Raw genomic sequence first — 23,723 nt, 5'->3', positions numbered from 1 at the left:
AGCCAGCTCGTATTCCAACCTAACTCAGCCATCCCCCTAGAACCTCTGAGAAGCAGACCCTAAAGAATCCCAGAGGGCTATACAAGTTGATATGCAAATGTCACTTCACGCATCACAAATCACCACCTCTTGGTTAAAACACGGTACTGGCTGAAATGCTCTACTCCTGAACTCTGTCATCTGGCTACATCTGTAATCTGACAAGATTTTAGTTACCCGGATGGCTACACCCATGATAAGCAGTCAAGTATGCCACAGTCCCATAAAGTTTGTTTCCAGCCACTAGTCCTGGCTCTCAGAGTTCCGTGCTGTTATTTAGCTGTAATTTATCCATAAATATCTTCACAAGAGTCCAGTAAGCAGTGGAAGAGTTGGTAATGCTGCTAGACAGTACCAACTTCCCATGGTCTAGAAAATTCTCTCTTATGGCACTGGTCAGCTCCCAAGGGTGCTGCATTAGCAGTTCAACCTGCAACTATTTAACAGTCCACAACAGCAACACTACAACAATTTGAACAGGAAAAATACCGTTCAAACTCACTGAACCCTAGTTACCCCTCTGAAGACTGCAAATGACTAACAGGCTATATTGAAAACATAATAGTCTCCTTACGACTAAGCTAAACAAGGCTTTATGATACACAACTAAAAACAAATCCTATTACAGGCAGAGAGGAAAGAAAAAAAAATCTAATTGTGGGAGCTGAATCAGGTTCTTCACAGTGATCACTTGGAAACTTAAGACACCAGAAGTGACTTCACACAAGACTTGAGAGATTTCCCACATTACAATGCATGTTGGCTGGTGTTAGGAAATGTCTCTATTGGAAATCTGGCTAACTAAGTTTAACAGAAGAGTTCCTTATCAAATATCATAGTTCTAATGGGCTGTGGCCTGATGGTAGAATCATAAGTTAATGTTTCATAACATGTTTTATTCAAATGCAGATAAGGGAATCAAGAGCTGATCTTTCTTTGCCTGGTTCGGGCAATGACCTAGGTTTAAGTCACGTGGCTCCCCATACTTGTTTCTCCCTCTGTACAATAAGGGTGGCCATAACACTTCTCTTACTTAGCTAACGCAAGGCTTTGAGACCCTCAGATGAGAAGGGCCATAGAATCTATTTATTTTAAGAAATGTGCATCTGTCTGAGAGTTCATTTGGTCACAAACTCCTCCTAAGCAGTAAGAGTTTGGAACCCCGCACGTGGTATGCAGCTTCCTCTTATCCTAACTTAAGGCCAGGTCAGGTTTCGGTGTGCCTGGAATCTGTTTCCCATTAAATGGAAAGGAAGGGCTCTGACAGCAGAGACAGTTATGCTCTTCAATAAGAGCAGGGGGGCAGCAACTGCAGGGGACAGAAATACCATAGAGTGGCTGCAGGGGAGCAGCCACACCAGTAAGAGTGGCCAGTTGAGGTCAGGGTGCTATGGGATGCAGGCGTCCCAGTGCTCCCTCCCCCTGCCCTGCCTCCAGCCCTCAGCCCAAACCGCTCCCCACCACCTGGTCCTCAGCTCCAGCACCAGACCTGATAAGTCAGTCGAGCTCCAGCCAGCCTGAGAAGCAGCTGCCCCACCTCTGCAGCCCCCTCCCTCCCTCCCTGGCTAAGACCTGACACTGACACTGCCCCCCCGCCCCCCCCCCCAGACTCCAGCTGCCATCTGAGCAGCACAGCCATGTTCAGCCTCAGGGATGCTCTGAGCTTCCCCACACACCCTGTCCTGAGCTGCCCTCCCCCCCAGGCCCCAACAGCATCTTCAGCAAACAGAACCACCACATGACAGCTATAGCAGAGACCAGCTTTACCAGAGTTAGTTCAGCCCTGCCCTTGTTTGTTTTATTCATGTGACCTTTGATTGGGGCAGATTATTACAATCCTACAATACTGTTTGTAGGAGCAAGCAGATCGGCCGCATTTGTGACTGGCAGGGCAGGGGAAGAACAGAGAAGGAGGAAAAGCTCCTGGATTAACTGATTGGAAATCTGGCTGATTAAGTTTTAATAGAGTAATTCCAGAGCAAACAGCATGGCTATAAAGGGGTGCGGCATTACTGCCTCGTGGATTAACACAGTCCAACAAGCACCAGCGAGGCCAGAGAAATTCGATACATGACAGAAGGAAACATTAAAAAGTTACAATAAAAGCCTAAGAAATAATGCACGACTGGTGCTGTATGCAAGCAACCCAAACCACAGGATGCGCTCTCTCTCCTTTCTAGCCTGCCAGCAGTCTCATTCTTGTGCCGTTTGTTTTCCTTTTGCCACCTCTGTGCTAGCAGCTGCAGGAAGTCACAATGGGTTTAGACTATTTTGAGCTCCTGTCACAGAAGACACTGTGGGATTGACCCCTCCCCACCATTTACCCAAGCATCACTCCAGTCAACTGAATGGAGTTATGTGAAGGTAAACTGGGAACAAAAGAGAAGGAATCAGGCTTACCAGCTTTACTCTTCCATGTGTATGTGCGTTAAGTGTGGCTGTAGCCAGCAGGGCTAATTCTCCTTCCATTTACACAACACAAGAGTAACTGCCCTAAATCAGGACCAGTCCCATGTACTAGAGACATCAGCCATTCAGTTTAACTCTGATACACTCTTAAAACAGGTTTGTATCACAGAATAATACCAAGTGCAAGTTCACTGCTGGGATCCTTAGAGGCCACAGAACAAACAGAGCACTACTTGGTAGTACATCCCAATTTATAATCAAGTACCTCCACCACCACTCAGCTCGCCCCTAGCAGCATCTGAGAGCCCGGCACAGCCACTGACGAGACTGAACCCCTTGAAGGACACTGGAGAGCATCAGGGCCCATTGATGATCCCAGAAAGCAAGTTCAGCCTTCTCTCATGGGTTTGGCCAGGCCCAGTTCAGAGATGTGGCAGCTGGGTGCTTGGCAACAGCATTAAGGCACCTCTCAGCATGCTGCTGTCTAGGTGACAGACTCAGGTGCAGCACAGACAACATGGAATGGTACAAACAAGATTGTTCACCTCCATCTTCCCTCAAAGAAGAGTATGGGCCAAATCCTGAGCGGGTGGAAATAGGTATAACTCAGCTGAAATCAGAACTATCCCCATTTACACCCACAGACCCCGGATTTGGTCTGCAGAGCTCTTTGTAGGTGATGTTAGCTAGAGGGGCAGCCCTGTCTGCAACGACCCAATGACAGCCCCCTGGACCCCTTCCACAGAATGAGGAATCCCATCCTACCAGCAAACCCTTCTGGAGGGAAAGAGAAGTTACTCACCGTAGTAACAGTGGTTCTTTGAGATGTGTCCCCGTGGGTGCTCCACGTTAGGTGTCGGGCTCGCTCCGGCGTCGCAGGTCGGATCTTCCAAGCAGTTTCTGCCGGACCGCGCATGCACCGGCGCGCACCGCTCCCTTGCGCGCTCCCGGCCACGTGCGCGATCCAGTCCCCGCCAGTTCCTTGACCAACCGCCTCGGATGCTCCTGCAAAACACTAAACAGGGATCCAAAGCGGGGAGGATGGGCGGGTGGTGGAGCACCCACGGGGACACATCTCGAAGAACCACCGTTACTACAGTGAGTAACTTCTCTTTCTTCTTCGAGTGTCCCCGTGGGTGCTCCACGTTAGGTGACTACCCAGCAGTAACCCAAAATAGGAGGTGGGTAATCGGATCATGTGCAGCTTGTCCCCGAGAGGACCACTGTCGAGAGACGGGTATCCTCTTGGAATACCCTGTGTAGGGCATAATGCTTGGCGAAGGTGTCATAGGATGACCATGTCGCCACTCTGCAGATGTCTTTTAGCGCAATGCCCTTGAAAAAGGCTGTTGATGCCGCCACCGCCCTAGTGGAGTGAGCCCTGGGCGTGGCCAGTAAAGGAGTCTCTTTGAGTTCGTAGCACATTTTTATGCAGGATACGATGTGCTTTGAGATTCTCTGCGAAGCGAGACCTTCTCCTTTTGATTTGGGAGCGAGAGAGACTAGGAGTCTATCCGTTTTCCGGAAGGACTTAGTCCTGTCTATATAGAAAGCCAGTGCCCTCCTCACGTCCAGGAGGTGTAGGCACGCCTCTTTGTTGGAGTTATGAGGCTTTGGATAACGAGGGTAAAACTATAGGTTCGTTAATACGAAACTCTGAAGAAACTTTGGGAACAAAGGCTGGATGCAGCCGTAAGGTTACCGCCTCCTTGGAAATTACTGTGCAGGGTGGCATTGCCATGACTGCCGCAAGCTCGCTCACCCTGCAAGCTGACGTGATTGCAAGAAGGAAGGTCGTCTTTATCGTAAGGAGATGGAGGGAAACCATGGCTAAGGGTTCAAACGGTGGTCCCGTTAGCGCATTAAGCACCAGGTCCAAGCTCCACGAAGGTGGAAGCGGTTTCCGAGGGGGGTATAGGTTTACCAGCCCTTTGAGGAACCTGGTAACCATGGGATGGGCAAACACTGTGTGCCCTTCCTCTTCATGTCTGAAAGCTGATATAGCGGCAAGGTGGACCCTTCAACGAGGATAGGGAGAGTCCGCCTCTCTTGAGGTCCAGTAAATACTCTAGTATTACAGGTATATGCGCAGCAAGGGGGGCTAATTGCTTGGTAGAACACCATGCAGTGAATCGAGTCCATTTTTGCTTATAGGACTTCCTGGTGGAAGTCCTCCTGCTACTTTCTAGGACTTGTTGCACTCCCTCCGTACGCGTGCTCTCTAGGGAGCTGAGCCATGGATTAACCATGCTTGCAGTCGCAGGCCTTGGGGGTGTGGATGCACTATGGACCCCTGGGCTGTGTGAGCAGATCCGGCGCCACCGGGAGGGGCATCGGTGGACGGTCCAACATGCGCAGGAGTAAGGGAACCATTGCTGTCGATCCCACATTGGGACTACTAGGATCATTCGGGCTTTCTCTCTCCTGGCTTTCTGCAAGACTTTGTGGATAAGCACTGTGGGAGTAAAGGCGTAGAGCAGGGGGCCCCTCCACGAGATCGCGAATGCGTCCCCCAGTGGCCCCCGTCCCAGTCCTGCCCTGGAGCCATATTGTGGGCACTTGTTGTTGTGCTGAGTGGCAAACAGGTCTATCTGGGGAAAACCCCATGCGTGAAAAATCGGTCGTAGCAGATCGGAATGGATCTGCCACTCATGTGTGAGTGTGAAGCGCCTGCTCAGCTGGTCTGCCTTCACATTGTGAGCGCCTGGTAAATATGAGGCTTTCAAGGTTATATTGTTGGCGATGCACCCGTTCCACAATTGGACTGCTTCCGCACATAAGGCACGGGACCGAGCTCCTCCTTGTCGATTTATATAAAACATGGTGGAGGTATTGTCTGTACTGATCCCAACTACTTGCCTTGTATATGGTCTCGAAAGTGTTTGCAGGCGTTGAACACTGCTCTGAGCTCCAGTATATTTATGTGCAGTGACTGTTCCGTGGAGGACCATAGTCTTTGCGTCACCTTTTCGCCCATGTGTGCTCCCCACCCTACGTGGGAGGTGTCGGTAGTGAGAAAAACAGATATTTGTGGTTGGTGAAAAGGGCACCCCTGTTAGCATGTTCTTGGGGTTCACCCACCATTGCAGGGATCTGCGCACCTCTGTCGTGGGCGACACCACCCTGTGGACAGTGTGTGCTGCCGGTTTGTAGACGCTCGCCAGCCAGTGCTGCATGCTGCACCTATGCAATCGGGCATTCTGTACCACAAACGTTGCTGCTGCCATGTGGCCCAGCAGCTGTAAGCACGTCAGAACCGGCACCGTAGGGCTGAAGGTGATGACTTGCATGAGGGAACCAATGGCGCGAAAGCGGGCATCTGGTAGATAAACCCTTGCTGTGATGGAATTTATACATGCCCCTATGAACTCTATGTCCTGTACGGGGTCTGTCTTTGATTTTGCCAGATTGATGACCAGGCCCAGCGAAGAGAACGTGTCTGCTGTGACGCGTATCATGCGAAGTACCTCCCCCTTCGAGGCCCCTTTCAGTAGGCAGTCTTTTTTTTTTTTTTTCAGATATGGGAATATAAACACCCCCTGTCTGTGCAGGTAGGCTGACACCACTGCCAAGGTCTTGGTGAAGACTCTGGGGGGCCGAGGAGAGGCCAAACGGCAGAACGTTGTACTGAAAATGTTCTTTGCCTACAATAACCCGGAGAAAACGCCTGTGAGCCGGGTGAATAGTTATGTGGAAATACGAGTCTTGTAAGTCGAGGGCTGCGAACCAATCTCCATCGTCCAGTGCCATAAGTATAGAGGCGACTGTGATCATCCGAAAGCGTTGCTTGCGCAAGTACCGGTTGAGGCCTCGAAGATCTAGGCTGGGCCTCCAGCATCCTGTCTTTTTCTCTGTGAGGAAGTATCTTGAGTAGAACCCTTTCCCTCGGAGTTGCTCCGGCACTCTTTCCACTGCCCCTATAAGCATAAGATGGCCTACCTCCTGCTTGAGTCTCGCTTCGTGGGAGGCGTCCTTTAGGTGGTGTCTGGTTGGAGGTCATGGCGGTGGGAGCGACTGGAAGGGAATCGCGTAACCCGTGGCCATGATCTCCAGTACGCATTTGTCTGTGGTGATCTTTTGCCACTGGTCGTAGAATGGTCGGAGGCGATGGTGGAACAGTAGCTTCGGATGACATTGCGCGATGGTAGCGATAGTGCAGCCCTTGATCTGTGTGTCAAACTTTTGGCCTTTGGCCCTGCCCCGAGGACGCACGGCTCTGTTGAGAACGTCACCTGGGAGTTCTGTACTGTTGGTGCTGTTGATGTCGCCCTTGCTTGGAGCCCCTGTGGTACTGGGGACGCTGTGGTTGATACTGCAAACAGCTTCTGCGTGTCAAAGAGGAGATCAACGATCTTCACCTGCATATCCCTCAGGATACCCGATGTCTGGAGCCAGGACTCCCTGCTCATGACCACTGGCATAGCTGTTGAGCGTGCTGCCGTATCCGCTACGACTAGGGCGATCTGAACTCCCGTCCTCGAGGCCGCGTAGCCTTCTTGCACGATAGCCTTGAGCACCGGCTTCTTGTCCTCTGGAAGCGAGTCCATGAGGGAGGTTAAGCTAGAGTAGTTGTCGAAATTGTGGTTCGCTGGATGCGCTGCGTAATTCACCATTCTCAACAGTAGGGTGGAGGAGGAGTAGACCTTTCTGCCGAACAGCTCTAGTTTCTTGGCATCTTTGTCCGTTCCCCCTGTTTTGAACTGAGACGTTTTTGATCTCTGTTGAGACGATTCTACCACCAGAGAATTTGGTTGTGGGTGGCTGAATAGGAACTCCATGCCCTTCGCCGGCACGAAGTATTTCTTGTCCGCTCTCTTGTGGACAGGCGGAATAGTCGCAGGGGTCTGCCATATCGTGGTGGCGGACTCCAAGATTGCTTCGTCAAGCGGTATGGCTATTTTAGAGGAGGCCGGAGGTCTCAGATTTTTAAGGAGCTTATGGTGCTTCTCTTGCACCTCTGCTGTCTGGATGCCTTGCGTGAAGGCCACCCTTTTAAACAGCTCTTGGAATTGTTTGAGATCGTCCGGAGGATGGACGTCCCCCGGGGCCGTAGCCTCATCCGGAGAGGACAACGAGGAACCGTTAGGGTACGCCTCTCTGGACCCCTCCGGGTCCTGTTGACGGTGGTACATCCGCTCGCTAGAAGCTTGCAAGGGAAAATCCCGGGGTTCCAGAACCGACTCCCCCTGAGATATGAGTCTCTGTCCCCATTTGCGATTGCCCTCAGGGATACGGAACCGTCTGTGGGGATCTGTCCCTGGTATATGCCTATGGTGTCTATGCCCCGCATGATAGGGACGACCATGGCAACACGGGCACTGCTCCTGGGATGGTGACCTGGACCACTCCCTTGGTGCATACCCCCTACGTCTGGGGGAGCGAGATCTTCTGGAGACCTGGGATGCTGGAGAGACCGATTTGTGATATTACACAAGTGGCTCGAAGCCCAAGAAGGGCGAAGGTGGTCCAAGCCATGGGGGAGGCTGGCTGTAGAAATGGAGATGGGGGCTCCGGATAGGCTAGGGGTGACCCCTGCCTTCTCGTTGGAGTCCACAGCACGAGCAGAGGGCTCAGAGAAAGCAGCTCTGCAGCCCTGTATGGAGAGGGACTGCGGTGCCATGTTTTCTGTGCTGCCTTTCCCTTCCCCTGTGGGGGTGGCTCGGCCCCCTGACGCGTCGGGGATCTCAGCCCCATAGTCTGCACCGCGCTCGGCACACTCCTCAGTGGTGCCGGGCGGACGGTCTCCCCCGGTGCCTGCAGGCTGCGTGCCTGTGCGCTCTGCGCCGCCGGTTCCCCAGGGGTCGGTGCCGCTGTTTGCGGTGCCGCCGGTTCCGGTGCTTGCTTGGCCGCCACCCTGCCCTCGGTGCGGGGCGGCTATTTGATCATCGGAGGCTGAACCTCCGCCACGTGCGTCTCCGTGCCGCCGCCGATCAGCTGTAGCTGCGGCTGGGGGCTGTGCGCTCCACCCGTCCCGCTTGCTGTTGCTGCCGGCAGGGATCGCATTGGGGAGATTTTCCTCCGTTTTTGCGCTGATGGGGTTAGGGATGCGGCTTTCCTTTTATGGGCCCCAGAGGGTCCCTCCTCCTGCGGCCGCTCCGGCACGTCTGGCTGGAGGGCCTTGTTGAACAGCAGCATTTTCAGCCGCATTTTCCTGTCCTTCCTTGCTCTGGCTGTTAACTTGGTGCAGAAGGAACATTTCTGAGTGACATGGGATTCCCCCAAGCACCTTATGCACTGACTGTGCCCATCAGATGCTGGCATCGCGGCACGACTCACACTTCTTGAATCCTGAAGAGGACATCGTGGTGAGTCTTTGAGTTGTTAATAGGGTATTTAGCACCTTCTCTGTGCTTGTTCCCCTCTCAGATAAAGCCTGCTGCGGCAGGAGGGCTAATGGCCCTAGGCTCCTGGCCTGCGGTGCTCCGCTTGTTACTAGGATTGGAAGCTTTGAATTCCTTTCCTTTCTTTGTTTTTTTTTTAAAAACAACAGCCGACTAACTTAATCTAAGACTGAAGAAACTTTAAAACAATTAAAAACGTTAAATACGCTAACTCTGGCCGTAGCCTGAGCGGATTCCATCTGCAGCCGATGGCGGTTAAAGAGGAACTGGCAGGGACCGGATCGCGCACGTGGCTGGGAGCGCGCAAGGGAGTGGCGCGCGCCGGCGCATGTGCGGTCCGGCAGAAACTGCTTGGAAGATCCGACCTGCGGCGCCGGGGCGAGCCCGACACCTAACGTGGAGCACCCACGGGGACACTCGAAGAAGAAGCAGCAGTACCCTGCCCATTCTGCGGTGTGCTGCCCTGTAACAGCCAGATTGCTCTCCCCCGTCTAGGCCATGCCAAGAAGCCCAGATACTGCTGTGTTAGCTTGGGTGCAGGGGAGGGCGTGAGGAGGGGGAGAGGGAGTTACTGAGATCTGTGCTGTAGGTTTTCAGCTCAGTCTCTTTTTTTCAAGTGTTTCTTACCAAAGCTCCCTGCCCTTAATGTTACCCTCAGTTTCCTTTGCACCAGTAGAAAGGCAACTTATACTTTTTGAGCAAAACAGCCTTGCTCAGAGGGGAGCAAACTACTTCAGCCATTCTGTAGCTGTGCACCAGCTCACCCTCAATCCATTCAGCCAGAAGTGGGGCTAGCGTAACCACAGGCAAGCACAACCACTTAGTACCCAAGCCCCTAGCCCAATAGGCTGTGGCCAGAAATGCAGAGGGACTGTCCCTCTGAACAGCTCCCCAACCTCTGCATCAGTTACAGACATAACTGTACCAGCAGCAGCGTTGCCAGAGGCTGCTCCACCAGTGGTATTATTTCACACATACCGCCCTCTGGAGTGAAACACACCAGCATGCAACAGGAGCACAGAAGTCCCTTGAGTTACATGAGGGTTCTGTTCCCACACACCCTGCACATAACTCAAATTCCGCATAAGTCGGGGATGGATTTTCCCCATTGGAATGCACATCCTGCAGCTGGAGAAGCAGCAGGAGCACCTGGAGCTCCGTTTATAAGGTAAGTCCTGGGGGCTGAGGGTGGGGCGCAGTTGGGGAGGGTTACGCCTGACAGTGGGCTGGGGCTGTGGGAGGAGTGAAAGGGGGTTAGGCCTGGAGTGGGTTAGGGCTACAGGGAGGTTGGAGTTGAGCCAGGGCCACATGGCCCTGTGGAGCGTTGAGCCAGAGACTGGGATTTTAAGTTGAGCTTAACTCGTGGTGTTAATGCAAGTGAAGCACCACTCCAAATTGTGCATTTTGAAGGATTACTGTATTCACCTGCACATTTTCAACTGCAGTCCTTGCAGGGGATGGACTATGCAGTTGCAGATCCTAGCAAAAACCCTCTTATGGCTAGTATCTAGGACTGCTGCGAGGAGAGTCCAAGCCTGTGTGTCCCCAGACATTTAAGCTTTCTCAGTCTCAGCAGGCTACAGCACTGGTTTCCAAGGCTGCCCCCAGACGTTCTGGGCACAGATACAGAGCCCCCTTGTCCTAAGTCCCAAAGATTGGTACCAAAACCCAAGACACCCCAACTACGCTTGCTAAGCATCTGGTTCCAACCAGGACACCCAGTCAAAAGAGGACTGTGGAGACTCCAGTCAGCACTGCAGACCTAGATATTGGAAATCAAGATAACAGTGCAGCAGCCCTCATCTCCACCCCATTTGAGTCTTAAGGTACACTCCCTACCCACCCTGACTCTGCACATCTCCCAGCAGTAGCCACCAGGTCCCTGTGGCCTCTAGGCAGGAGGAAGCTCCACACACTGCCTCCGTCCCAAATGCCAACTCCCATTGGCTGGGAACCACAACCAATTGAATCTGTAGAGGCAGGACCTGCAGCCATGAGGTCAGTGCACTGACTCTCTGTATGCGGATAACCTGCAGGGACCTGGCAACCACTTTCTGGGAGTCACGCTAAGCACTGCCAGGACCTTACGTGCCCCAGCCCTCAGTGCCCTTTGTCTCCCCTCATCCCTGGCCCACACCTCAGCTGGAGCCCCTTCCCCAGCTGGGTGAAAGGGAGTGCTGGTGGGGGAGAGGAGCAATGAAACAAGGTGGGGCAGAGACAAGATGAATGAGCAGGGACAGGGCCTTGACAAAAGGGTGGGACAGGAGTGTCAATCTGGTGCAATTAGCAAATTGACAACCCTAACCCCAATCCCCCCACTCTCTGTCTTGCAGCTCCACAACAAAGGTGGGAAGTTTCTGCTTTACAGTTTAACCCACTACAAAGGTGTGCAGTGATTACGTGTGGAGATACACATCTCATAGAGCTGGAAGGGACCTCAGGAGGTCATCAAGTCCAGTCCCCTGCCTTCCTGGCAGGACCAAGCACCCTCCCTGACCAATTTAAAAAACAAATCCATTTGCCCCAGGCCCCTAAACGGCCTCCTCAAGGCTTGAGCTCAACCCTGTATTTAGCAGACCAATGCTTAAACCAGTTGGGAAGTTGCCAACATACAGGCAACTTACCTATGCGTCATTGCTCTTTTATATAGAATCAGCTAAAGCACCAGACTAGAGATCACACTGACACACCAATAAACATTTCCTTCCTCAGTTTTTCTCACCAGGAGCATTCTTTAGAGGACTAGGGTCAGAGTCTCTTAGCTCAGCCACGGTACTTAGAGCCAGCAGAGCTCTGGAAAGCAAATGAGACATAACCCACCATGCAGCCTCCTGCCCTCATCTTCCTTTCTAGTTCACACTCTGTGTTCACTAATTCAACCCACTCCTGGCTGCTTACTGAAACCTGAGCCACCTGGCTGTTGTTCTGCTACTCTCTTCCCCTCTCTTTCTGGGGAGTACAATAACACTGGTCTTCTAAGGCTGCAGCTACACCCTCCTCAGGCAGCGTCGACTCTGCTGGCTTGGCCACGTCCACAGGATGAATGATGGAAGGATTCCAAAAGACATCCTGTGTGGTGAGCTAGCCTCTGGCAAAAGACCTCCCGGACGCCCCCAGTTGTGTTACAAAGATGTCTGCAAGAGAGACCTCAGAGAGGTAGACATCGAGCTGGACAACTGGGAAGATCTAGCAGACGACCGCAGCAGATGGAGGCAGGGGTTACACAAGGGCCTTCAGAAGGGCAAGTTGAAGATCAGACAGCTAGCAGAGGAGAAGCGAGCGCACAGAAAGCACAATAAGGACTCGCCAGACACCCACTACATCTGCAAGAGATGCAGCAAGGACTGTCACTCTCGTGTGGGTCTTTATAGTCACAACAGACGCTGTAAATGAAGTCCTCAATTGAAACTTTAAAGGGCGCGATCCATAGTCTATGCAGACTGAAGGATGCCTACTACATACTACCTGTTACACATTTGGTGGCTCCCCATACAAACAGCCCCTCAGGCTACAGAGGTGTTAATAGTAACCATTTATATTATCTAGCATTCATGTGTTTATATAGGCAGCTTCCCAAATGCTCACTGTGACAGCTAGGGCAATATCCTGCCCACGCTACACTGAATTAAGTATTTTAGGAGTTCATCAGCATTGCATCAGAAGCTGGGCCAGTTTGTTTCAAATAGTAACAGAGAGGAAGCCGTGCTAGTCTATACACTATCAAAACAAAAAGCAGTCAAGTAGCACTTTAAAGACTAGCAAAATAGTTTATTAGGTGAGCTTTCGTGGGACAGACCCACTTCTTCAGACCATAGCCAGACCAACCAGAACAGACTCAATATTTAAGGCACAGAGAACCAAAAACAGTAAGCAAGGAGGACAAATCAGAAAAAGATAATCAAGGTGAGCAAATCAGAGAGTGGAGGGGTGGGGGGGGGGAAGATCAAGAATTAGATTAAACCAAGTATGCAGACGAGCCCCTATAGTGACTCAGAAAGTTCCCATCACGATTTAAACCATGTGTTAATGTGCCGAATTTGAATATAAAAGCCAGCTCGGCCGCTTCTCTTTCCAAAACGGTGCGATAATAAACCATTTTGCTAGTCTTTAAAGTGCTACTTGACTGCTTTTTGTTTTGATCTTGCTTTTCCTGTTAGCTGTGAGGAACTAGAGTCTTGTGATAACAGCAGTCAGACATTTCAAAGGGTATTTCCCTTCAAACGCATCTGTAAGAATGAAAGCAGTGAGTAAACAGAGTGCTCTGTTGGTTGATGTGTGTTCCCTGTGTTCACAACTGCACTGGGGGAAGTACTTATTGCTATGTGTCAATGACTGGCAAAAGGAATGGTGAAAAGCATTAAGGGACCAGAAAGAATAACCTTTTGTGGACATCTTATGGAGCTGGAAGGGACCTCAGGAAGTCCAGTACCCTGCCCTCTTGGCAGGGCCAAGCACTATCCCTGGCAGTTTTTATTGTTTAAGCTGATTTGCCCCAGACTCCTAAATGGTCTTGCTCAAGCACTGAGCTCATAGCCCTGGGTTTAGCAGGCCCTTACTCAAACCACTGAGCTATCCATCATGAGGGAATAGCAGGGCCCCTGAGGTGAGAGGGGTTAAAGCAGCAGTTGTCCTCAGGGTCAGCAATTTATAGGTAGCTCCTGCCAAGGCTATCACAGAAGTAGGAGCCCTCAGCCCTTTAGATCTCTGCAGTTGCACCAGGTGGCACTGAGGGCTGAGAAAGACCTGCCCCCTTCCACCCTAGGCCACACCTTTTTTGGGGGGAGCAGGGCCTTAATAACATCAATGGGACTTCAGTGACTTCTGTAGGACGAGGACTTCACACCATGAATGCAGTACATACAATGGTTAAAATGCCTCTGAACTGAGCCAGTACAAATGGCCTGGTAACCAAGTGTTTTCAATCACTCCTAATATCCTCAGCATCTCCAGGCATTTGGTACCAGAGGCTCTGATTGCATGGAGAGACTTATTATTTATCATCAGACACCACAGGCACATTATAGTCTGGCATTTTTCTCTGATTAGAAACTGCTTTGAAGGTGTGGCTGTCATTTTTTCCACTGGTGTCTTTCAGTGACAAATTCATTTTTGCTGGGGGTTTTTTTTAATGTCCAATTGTACACTCTGCTCCTGGGCTCAGTCTGCTCACTGTATGCTGTGTATTTATCCTAAGAACAAATGTTGGTCTATACACCTCAAAACTCCAGTTAATAACTTTCAAGTTGCAATGATTACAGAGAAAGCAGAACAGCGACTGTGCTGTCCTAAAATCATTGAAGAAAGAAAGGGTCATGCTGGTGACTTTATGGCTTCAGAGTAGATTCCTCACAGATCATTCATTAATCATATAGCTTTCAAAACCTCAGTGTGATTAAGACAGAAAAACTACTGTATCATCTCATCAAGGACACAGACGTCCCAAAATGTTCAGAAGTTGTGGGTATGGCTAAGAAATACAAAATCCAGCACATTTCAAGTGTGATCTGCACATGTCTTCGGATACAGTCTGTGGCTCCGGGTTCTGAGCAGGTCAGAGGAGAGGAAGTGGTAAAGCCTAAGGCTATGTCCACACTAGAGAGATTTTGCCCACAAAATCCACAGAATGTGCAGATTCCCAGGGCATTCCATCAACAGTAAGTCGACAGAATGCAGCACTTTTGTCAACAGCTGCACCCCACTCCCCATGAGGAATAACGCCTCTGTCGACAGAGTCAGTTGCCAGAAAGCTGGTCTGGACATTCTGTGGGGCCGTCTGTCGACAGACAGGGCTTCCGAGACACGGGGCAGCCCTGTCTGCTGTGCTTCCAGTTGGCCATTCTGCCAACAGAATGGTCAGGAAATCTGGCCACTCTCTGTCGACAGAGCAGATTGCTCTTGCGATCTGCTTTGCAATTTGGTTGCGATCTGCTGACAGAAGTTTTGTCGGAAGATATCGTCTCAAAAACCCTTCTGTCGACAAATCCCTGTATTCTAGGCATAGCCTAATAGTCAAAGATGTGCAGCCCCCTACCTCCCTTACGTCTTTTCTGCCCAGATTAATCCATAGACGTGCCATGATGCCACTGGGCAAGCGCACTGTTCCAGGTGAGTGCAGCGGCAGGAGCGGAGCTTCGGGCTGTAAGGGATTTGTGGCAAGACTTGTCTCATATCTCTATGACTGCAGAAACACATAATCATAGGACTGGTAGGGCGTTTGAGAGATTGAGTCCAGTCCCCTGGCCTCACGGGAGGACAAAGCACCATCTAGACCTTCCCTGACAGGTGTTTGTCTAACCTGCTCTTAAAAATCTCCCGTTCATAACCTCCCTAGGAAACTTGTTCCAGTGCTTAACCACCCTGACAGTTAAGAAGCTTTTCCCTAATGTCCAACCTAAACCTTCCTTACTTTAAGTTAAGCCCATTGTTTTTTGTCCTACCCTCAGAAGTTAAGGAGAATAATTTTCTCCTTCCTTGTAGCATATTAGCATACTGTCTGCTTTAATAATAAATAAATAATAATGGGGTACTCTTGAACCATTGATCAGCTGACTGTAGATCCCATGGGAATAGGATACTTGTGCAAACCTGGCCCCTTAAACACCCCTCATTCCTCCTTCGACTCTAGCCCAGTATTGGCTGTAGGGAAATAAGGCAAGCTAGACTCTGGAGGCTCTTCCCATGGCCACTCGGCAGCACACTGCTGCGGTCAGTGCTCTACATTTTTTAATTCATTAAATTCACCCAACTATTAAAATGCAGCCCGCTCCACTGTGTCGCTGTCCTGACACACGGAGCCCTGTTTTTCTGCCGCAGCAGGATGCATGGCAGGATGGAGCAGAACACGCTGTCACACCTGCTGCCCGTGTGGTGAGTTGGCAAGAGGTGACATCTGCTGCTATCATCACGTACAACCCCAGCCCCAGGTCATCTCTGGAGTGGGGTGGGGACAGGCCCTGTGGCCTGCGAGGGGCTGCCCCCAAGCTCTGCCCCACTCCAGGAACAGCCCTGCCCCAGTGGCACAGCTGGAGAACCCCAAGTCCCCACACATCGGGTAGCTGGGCAGTGTCGCTACAGTGCCCCCATCCCTATGCACCCAGCCACATGACTGCAGGCTCCGCAGTGCTCCCAAACTCAGAGCTTGGGGTGGCCCAGCTGCAGTGACCCAACCCCGGTGTGTCAAGACAGCTGGATCATATGGTCCGAGCACTGAGTGGGCAGTGAGGCCTCAGCATCTGCTGCCCCAATCCCTGGGAGGCAGGTTGGCCCAGCCCCACCAAGCCTGGACCAGAGCAGAGGTGAAAGGAAGTGGCACGAGGGAGAGCCACACCAAGCTGTTTGGGGAGGCACCACCTTTCCTGATTCCCACCCCTATTAATTATACCAACAGACCCGCCAGGCAGACCCAACCTTCGCCCACCTGGGGCTCCTCTGGGCCACTCCTGAGCCCACTGTGCTGAAATGTGCTAAGGCCGAGGCCAGCCTGGGCTGGCTTTGGGAAACGCTTTTGGCAGCCTGCTCCACGACCCTGCCAAGGGCCCTTGCTTAGCCCCCAGCCAGCGGCTGACCCGGCCTTACAGCCCCAGAGCTGCGTATTCCCAGCCGCGGGGCTCACTCGCGTCTTGTGGGGATACAGAGCCAGGGCGACGGGATTGAAACCCTCCCCCCGCGCTGCGCACAGGCTGCAGCTTGCGTCGCCCTGCTGGGAGCCACCGGGCCTTGCACCGCCTCCCGGGCTGGCTGGTGGAGGGGAGCCGCCGGGCCCCCCACCGGGCTTTGAACCGCCTCCCGACCGGCTGGGGGAGGGGAAACGCCGGGGCTCGCACCCTGCCTGGGGGAGGGGAGCTGCCGGGGCTCACATCGGACCTTGCACCGGCCGGCTGGGGGAGGGGAGCCGCCAGTCTGCGCTGCCTCTCGGACAAGCCCGGGCGCGTCCCGGCCGGCCGCCAGCAAGCACATGCCCCGGTGCTCGCCCGGGTGCTGAAGGAACTTGCCGTAACACGCCAGCCATCCCCGCCGCTGATTGGCTGCTGGCGCGGTGGGCGGGGCTGACAAAGGCGGGATTCCCTTCGCTTTCCTTACCTCATCCCCGGCCGGGAAACCCCCGGACAGTGGCTGCCTAAACGCAGCGACAGCGGCGCGCGGGCAGCCAGAGCCCTGGAGCTGGCGAGAGGAGAGCAGCGCTCGGTTCCCTCCTGCTCCTGCCACTGTCCCGGGCCAGCGCGATCCGATCGCCCCACGGCTGCAGTCAGCGAGAGAGGCGAAATGATGCCGGGAAAGCCCCTGCGCAAGGGTGCTCCGCAGCCCCCTACTCCTGCCGCAGGTAAGGTCTGGGCCCCGGGGTCGGCCTGCCCCAGCAACGCACGGGAGCCAGGTCCTCGCTGGGAGGGAGCAGGGCCGGGCGGGAGGGGAAGAGGAAGGTCGGTTTCACTCGCGTGTGCTGCGGGGGGGCCCGAGAGCGGTTTTGCTTTCGGTTCCTGTGTCAGGGCTCTGTTTTGAGAGGGTCACGATTTCCCACTCGCCTGTTGCAAAGGTTAAGAGCAGGATTGTTTCTCTCCTGGGGACTGGGCCGGTGCTTGTCCGAAGGACAGCTCAGAACCCTGCTTTGGCCTGGTTAGGGTGTGTGTCATAAAGGGTTGAGGGGTAGACCCGTGCCATCTGGTGTATGGGATCACAGAGCACTAGCACTGGACGGGACCTCCAGAGATCGTTGGAACCAGCCCCCTACCCTCAGGGTAGGGCCAAGCACCGTCTAGACCATCCCCAATATATGTCTATGTAACCTGCTCTTAAACATCTCCAGTGATGGGGATCCACAACCTCCCTAGGAAATTTATTCCCCTGTTTAACCACCCTGACAGTTAGGAGGATTTTTCTCATGTCCAGCCTAAACCTCCCTTGCTGCTGTTTAAGCCAGTTGCTGCTTGCCCTACCTGAACTAGCTTCAGAGGGGTTGTTAGTCTGTATCTTCACAGAGAACAAGCTGTCCTAAAGCATCTTAGAGACTAATACATTTACAAAATCATGAACTTTTGTGGGTAAGACCCACTCCTTCAGGTGGGTTAGTCTGCAGCTTCACCAATAACAAGCAGTCTTGGAGTATATTAGAGACTAACACATTTATTAGTTCATGAGCTAATGCATTCGTGAGTCTCTAAGGTGCCACAGAACTGTTTATTGGGGCACCCTAAAACATGTTGCAGCAGCTATCACTAGAGATGAGTCTGAAGCACAAAATTCAGATCATGAGTTCAACTACAACTCAGCTCTGAGGCCGCTCGGCTCAGGGTTGTGGTTTCTAAGTGCCAAGCCCCCAGACATGCCGGCCTTTTTGGATCAGGCCCCCGGGGGATTCAGTTTAGGATTATTTTTCATAATCGCTCCATGAATACTGACTGGATTCTGGTCTCATAGCTATTTAATGTCATTGCATTCACTAGTCAAACTTAATTCACTCGAAACATGATCCCCTGTTTTCTGACACACCAGAGAAGGCTCTCTTACTGTACAATCTAGTGAGATCAAAGTAGTCATTCTTTGTGTCTGGTCCTTTGATCAGTACTACCTTCAAAAATGTGCAGAAAGGATGACTGCCATTCAGGGTAGCATATCTTGTGCAAGCTATGGGATGGGGGCATTTTATTAATTTCCACCCTGCAAGTAAGCAGCTAAAGCTAGTAAAAACTTTAAGGTTTCTGGCAGTGTTATTTTAAAATATTCAATTTTATCAATATTTAAATTTGTTACCTGCCAGGGGGAGGGATAGGTCAGTGGTTTGAGCATTGGCCTGCTAAACCCACAGTTGGGAGTTCAGTCCTTGAGGAGGCCATTCAGGGATTGGGGCAAATAGATGCCAAGGATGGTGCTTGATCCTGTCAAGAGGGCAGGGGAGTGAACTAGATGACCTCCTGACATCCCTTCCAGCTCTAGGAGATGAGCTGTGTAAGCAACAGTATACCTTCAAGAATCCTTTTATCTCTTGGGGTGAAATATTTAATTTATGGACACAAATGATCATCCAAAAGCTATTAGTTGTAGTCAAGAAAGTTGATAGAATGGTACAGAACCTGGGTCTATGTTACAGAATTACCAGTACTGAGAACGTTTTCCTTTGTGTTTTACAGAGCAGGAAGCTGTGACTCAGTGCGCTTTGCAGCTATGCAAAATAGGAGACATTTGTAACCTGCACCAGAAGATTCTTAATGTGATTACAAAACTGTTCTGCCCAGGAACTTGAAAACTTTGGGAAATGGCAAACAGAAAAGGAAGGAATAAAAAAATGGCTTTGGAAAATTAGCATCTTTACAAGTCTGTAATAAGTTGCTTGAAGGAGATGAAATGGAATGAGCATTACTTAACTGCTGCCTGTCTAACTGAAGGATACTGTTGAAAGAGGATTGCTCTGGAGAGCTCCATAAATGTATTTGCTGGCGGATATCAGTTCGGGGGAAAACACTGCAATTAACCATTCCAGAGACTGACCTGTGGGGTGACTTGGAAGAGCAAGGAACATGAGGCTGTCACCTGACAAGTGCTTCTAAGTCCCCGTTCATGAGCTGTATCTAGTGCTATGTCACTTTGAACAAAAGGTGGAAGATGCCAGTTTCTTCCAAATGTTAGATTGGAATGTACAATGAAAACCATCTTTTAAGTTCTTGTTTGCTTTTGTTTTCTAAAATGTAGACTCTGTTGTACAGAATCTGGTGTGGAACATTATCCTTATTTTTTTTTTTTTTTACTGAAGCACATTTTCTCTCTGTGGTGTAATTAATTTGTTATATAAATGTTTCACTAATACTGTAATTCTATTAATTGTAAGCCTACTACATGGATCTACAATGTACATGTGTGCATGAACTGAATATTTCATGAAATTTAGGTAGATGGCTTATGGGCCAGAAATATTGTAGACAACTATTCAAATAGTGCCATAAAGCATGCATTAAAACTAATGAAAAGAAGAACCCTAGCTTCTGGTGATTAATTTAAAAAGTACTTCATATTGTCAGTACTCTAAGAAAGTTACCAAGTAAGGAGAATGTAATATATTAAAGCATGCATTACATTACAAAATAAGATTGGTAGGTGTGAAAGTTTGAGGGAGGATTCTTTCACAGCATTAGAAGAAATATTCAAGCAGAATAAGCTACTGTTGTGTTTTAATTTTATTGTTAGGTATTAAAATTACTGTCAACAAACAGAAAGCTAAACTAAAATGGCATCATCCATTTTCTTGAGAAAAATTATTTTTCAAAGAAAGCCACTGCTTGCTTTAAGAGATGTCAGTAAAACTGAATGTTACAGTTGTCACAGGAAAGTAACATATTACTGCTAAATGAAAGCTGAGACTTGGGAAATAAAGGAAAGAAAAAAAAACACCTCAGCTCTCATTTGGTGTCAACCTCATTTTTGTTTGTAATGATGAATGAAGCAGCTGTCATGGTATTTAATGCCTGGTGAGGTTAGTGAGATGTTTGTTGTGTCCTTACTGAAAAGCTACATTGAACATGGCTTGGAGGGGAGGCTTGTTCTACATTTCAGTCTGCGAGAAAGCAACTTTTCTGTTTATATATTTTAAATGCTCCTCAAGTCAGATTCAAGAGACAGTGCAACTACTGTGTCTAAGCCAAATTAATCAGTCTTAAATGATGAGCTAAGTTATACATAAGATGTAAACCAGTAGGAAAATGGATGTAACTGTCAAAATATTGTAACTTGCCTAGGTTCACTATTCAGAGGAGGTGCAAAATAAATGTTAGTTTCAGGTGGAAGGAAGCTGTAACAAGAAAATTAACTTCAATTCACACACATGCTTCTAGTGCACTTTCTTTTTGCACATAGATTGCATCAGTCATATATACTTCCTGAAAGCCACATAAGGGCAAGTTATACCATTTCACTGCTTGCATCCGTTCTGAGCTCCCGTACCCTTCGTATGTAATTAATACCACACTAAATCACCCATGAACTTGACCCTATGATCTTTTACAAATCTGCTTCCTTTTGTGAGCTTTTCATTGTAAAACTTTTTCGGTGCCCAAAGACCAAGCATCCAGCTATCTGATTTGCTGACATTGATTTCATTGGGTATTATCTCAGTGGATGTTGGGGTTTTGTTTGTGTGTGTGTGTTCTGTGTAAAGGGTCCAGTCCAGCTCCCAGCAAAGAAACTTTTGTATTAACTTGCATGAGAGCAGGAGTAGGCCCAAACTTAGCAAGGTTTTCTCTTCCTATGAGCCATCAGATATTATGTTCTCAATGAGAATGTAGCACTTCAGGATATTTGGCATTGTCTTATTCACAGTGCCACAAACCAATGACAGATGAGCACGTCTCCCTAAAGGTACAGAGCCGTGTCTCAATCAAAAGCACTTTTTCCAGGTATGAAAGGGTGATTATATTGTTTTCCCTTCTGTTATGTCAAAATTTTAGCTCTCAGAATACCTCCATGAGACTAAGCAAAGCTGGTCATTCATGGTTTGATCTGACAGCCAGTGAATTCAGAGAGGTCAGTAATACTTGTGTCAGACTAAGAATCTCAGGAAAATTTTGAACGAAGGCACTGTGTTGTTGCTAAAAGCCAGTCAAATGAAGATATTAAGCTCAATGTGTGCAGCCTTACTGTTAAATAAGATGCTCTCTGGGGTTTTAAATGGCCCCTGTCATTAGCTCCAGGCTGAAAGCAGAAGTAATAGTATAAAGCTGTGGGAATGAACTGTGTAAATGTCACAGGGACATCTCAGCTAGGCAGTACAGCACTTTGTTGTGTAGAATTCTCAGGGAAATGTTTATTTTTTATGGAATGGTCTTATGTTGCTAAATTCCAGTTTGCATTTATCTGGTGATTGTTTAATGTTATGTCATTCAAACTGTTCACAGTCAATTCAAAAGAAGAATTAGTTCAAAGTGACTAATATCTGTATATGGTCTAGAGTCTGCTTTTGTGTTCTGTGGGCACAGATTCTTTGCATTACTTTTCAAAATGCTGTGCCATGGCTGTATCAGCATGAGATTGCTGCTCTCAAAGCATTTTCTGGGGTGATGCACTGATATTTTGTTACATGTTCTAATAAAGTGTGTCTGTTATCTCATGAAGATAATAAATAAACTGTGTTTGCAAGCAAGCTATTCTTCATTGTAAAATCTTTTTTTGAGGATGCTGAATGGTCATGTGCCATTTCCTTCTGAAATATGAGGAGTTTAAGTTCACACGTTTGTTAGATACCTTCCTTGCAGTGATTTGCTGAGTTTTATTTGTAATACCTTCGATAGCAGCTGGGCAGAAGCACAATTGCTCAGTTGTGGGTCAGAAGCCCTATACTGCTAACAGCTTCTCCTTTAGCTCACGTGGCAGGGTTTGTTCATTTTGAGCACTGGGTTCTATTTATTTAGCACCTAGTCAGCTGAGTATCAAAGCACTATCACACGATACAAAGCATAACAACATCCCACCGATAAACCAATGAAGTTTCTGGTGGCTACAATAGACAGACTAGTGAGAGTACTGAAGTCTAACAAGGATAAAGTTCTGTCACATTGTCTTAGGTGCAAAGGGAATCAGCTTGGGAGGGGTTTGACAAATGGCAAATGGTTCAAGTTTGGGCTTTCCAAAGGTCATGACAAGGTTTAGATGTTGGGTGACGGTGTAAAAGGAGGGGTCAGCTATATCCTAGCACAAGGGTACCACAAAGCTACTGCCCTCGTCTCCCATAAGCCCAGAGTCCAAATGTGTCTCTGTGCAGGGGGGTTCCTGGGTGATCAGTTTGTTCTCCATGTAAAAGTAAAGGCTTCCTGAGACCAAGGCCTTGGCAAACTCCTTCGCTCCAGGTTTGGATGCTGGAGTGGCAAGCGGACCGTGGTGCGCAGATGCGCACGTTCCAGTCAAGGTGGGACTACAACAACTGCCTTCTCAGCCAATTGGTGCCAGTTTTGGAAGCCTGGGGTCTTGAGGCAGGAGTGGGTCACCATCCCATCCCAAAGAGAACTGCCAGAGGCTTTGGTTAACTGAGCCTGAGAGAGCAGCAGTGCCCCAGCCAGGGGAGCGGGTAGGGCACTCCCTTGCTTCAGCCCACCTCCAAGAGCCAATGTCAGGGTAGCACCGTGACTATTTACACGAGGCAGTTTGCAATTCTTAACCAAATCGTCTCTTTTGAGCTCAGCCAAAGAACTCCCCACCCAAAGCACTGAGTGCAGTTCTGGTTTGACTATTAAAAGAGGATCAACTAATTTTTGCCAGTGCCCTAAGTATCTTGAGTTATGCACAATCAGATTTTTACAGCAGTATGTCAAGGACTACACAACAGTCACCAATCCAACCCTAAGGCTATGTCTACACTAGCCCCTTTGAAGGGGCATGGTAATGAATGAGATGGGAAGATGCTAATGAGGCACTGCCTCATTAGTATAATGGCAGCTGTGTGCCATTCAAAAGTGCCACTTTCAAATCGTGCTCCGTCCATACAGACAGGGGCCTTTCAAAAGGACCCCTTGAACATTGAAAGCCCTTTCTTCCTAAAACCGAATGGAAAGAAGGGGATTTCGAAGCCTGAGGGGGGCCCCTTTCGAAAGGCCCCTGTCTGCACGGATGGTGTGCAATTAAAAAGCGGCACTTTTGAGCCATGTGCAGCCACTATTATGCTAATGAGGGGTTGCATATTCATGGCAGCGCCCCATTAGCATCTTCTCAACTCGCTTATTACCATATTGGAAGGAGCTAGTGTAGACATAGCCCAAGAGCTACAGATACTTACATTAGAGGAACATGGGACTCTGAGTCATCCACAACAATCTAACCCGAGGAGGAGAAACACAAAAAAACCAAACCCAGGCAAACACACGCTCAGCCTCATGTCTCATTTAATTATACACAGAACAATAGACACCTGCCTGGCCAACATGTGCATGGCTGTCACATTCAACTTTAGGATGCTGCTGTGCA

At 49.7% G+C, this 23,723-nt stretch overlaps 1 protein-coding gene and 1 long non-coding RNA gene across 3 annotated transcripts in view; one reads left to right on the top strand and one right to left on the bottom strand.

Annotated features, from left to right (window-relative positions):
* The window catches only part of LOC142013235 (uncharacterized), an 80,225-nt gene that overhangs the window by 52,033 nt on the left and 4,469 nt on the right, over positions 1-23,723 (bottom strand). Inside the window, exon 1 of one of the 2 annotated variants that reach the window (XR_012645590.1) lies at positions 16,869-16,952. The exons of the other annotated variant lie outside the window; for it this stretch is intronic. This is a non-coding gene — a long non-coding RNA (uncharacterized LOC142013235). Of the gene's footprint in view, positions 1-16,868; positions 16,953-23,723 lie in introns of those variants that run through there. 2 annotated transcript variants of the gene reach the window in all.
* Positions 16,980-21,898, top strand: PMAIP1 (phorbol-12-myristate-13-acetate-induced protein 1). The gene is made up of 2 exons (XM_074994328.1): positions 16,980-17,109; positions 18,911-21,898. Exons 1-2 carry the CDS (start codon positions 17,052-17,054, stop codon positions 19,021-19,023), a joined length of 171 nt encoding a protein of 56 aa, XP_074850429.1. The 5' UTR covers positions 16,980-17,051; the 3' UTR covers positions 19,024-21,898.

The sequence above is a fragment of the Carettochelys insculpta genome, chromosome 5 (genome assembly GCF_033958435.1).
Source record: "Carettochelys insculpta isolate YL-2023 chromosome 5, ASM3395843v1, whole genome shotgun sequence".
Taxonomy (NCBI): Eukaryota; Metazoa; Chordata; order Testudines; family Carettochelyidae; genus Carettochelys; species Carettochelys insculpta.
The sequence above is the reverse complement of the archived record's forward strand: the minus strand, read 5'-3'. Positions and strand labels throughout refer to the sequence as shown.

What these genes read in the sequence shown, in the direction of transcription:
- PMAIP1 (XM_074994328.1), top strand. Translation starts at nt 17,052, where the DNA reads ATGATGCCGGGAAAGCCCCTGCGCAAGGGTGCTCCGCAGCCCCCTACT. An exon ending in GCCCCCTACTCCTGCCGCAG is followed by an intron (nt 17,110 to 18,910) that starts GTAAGGTCTGGG and finishes TGTGTTTTACAG; the next exon opens with AGCAGGAAGCTGTGACTCAG.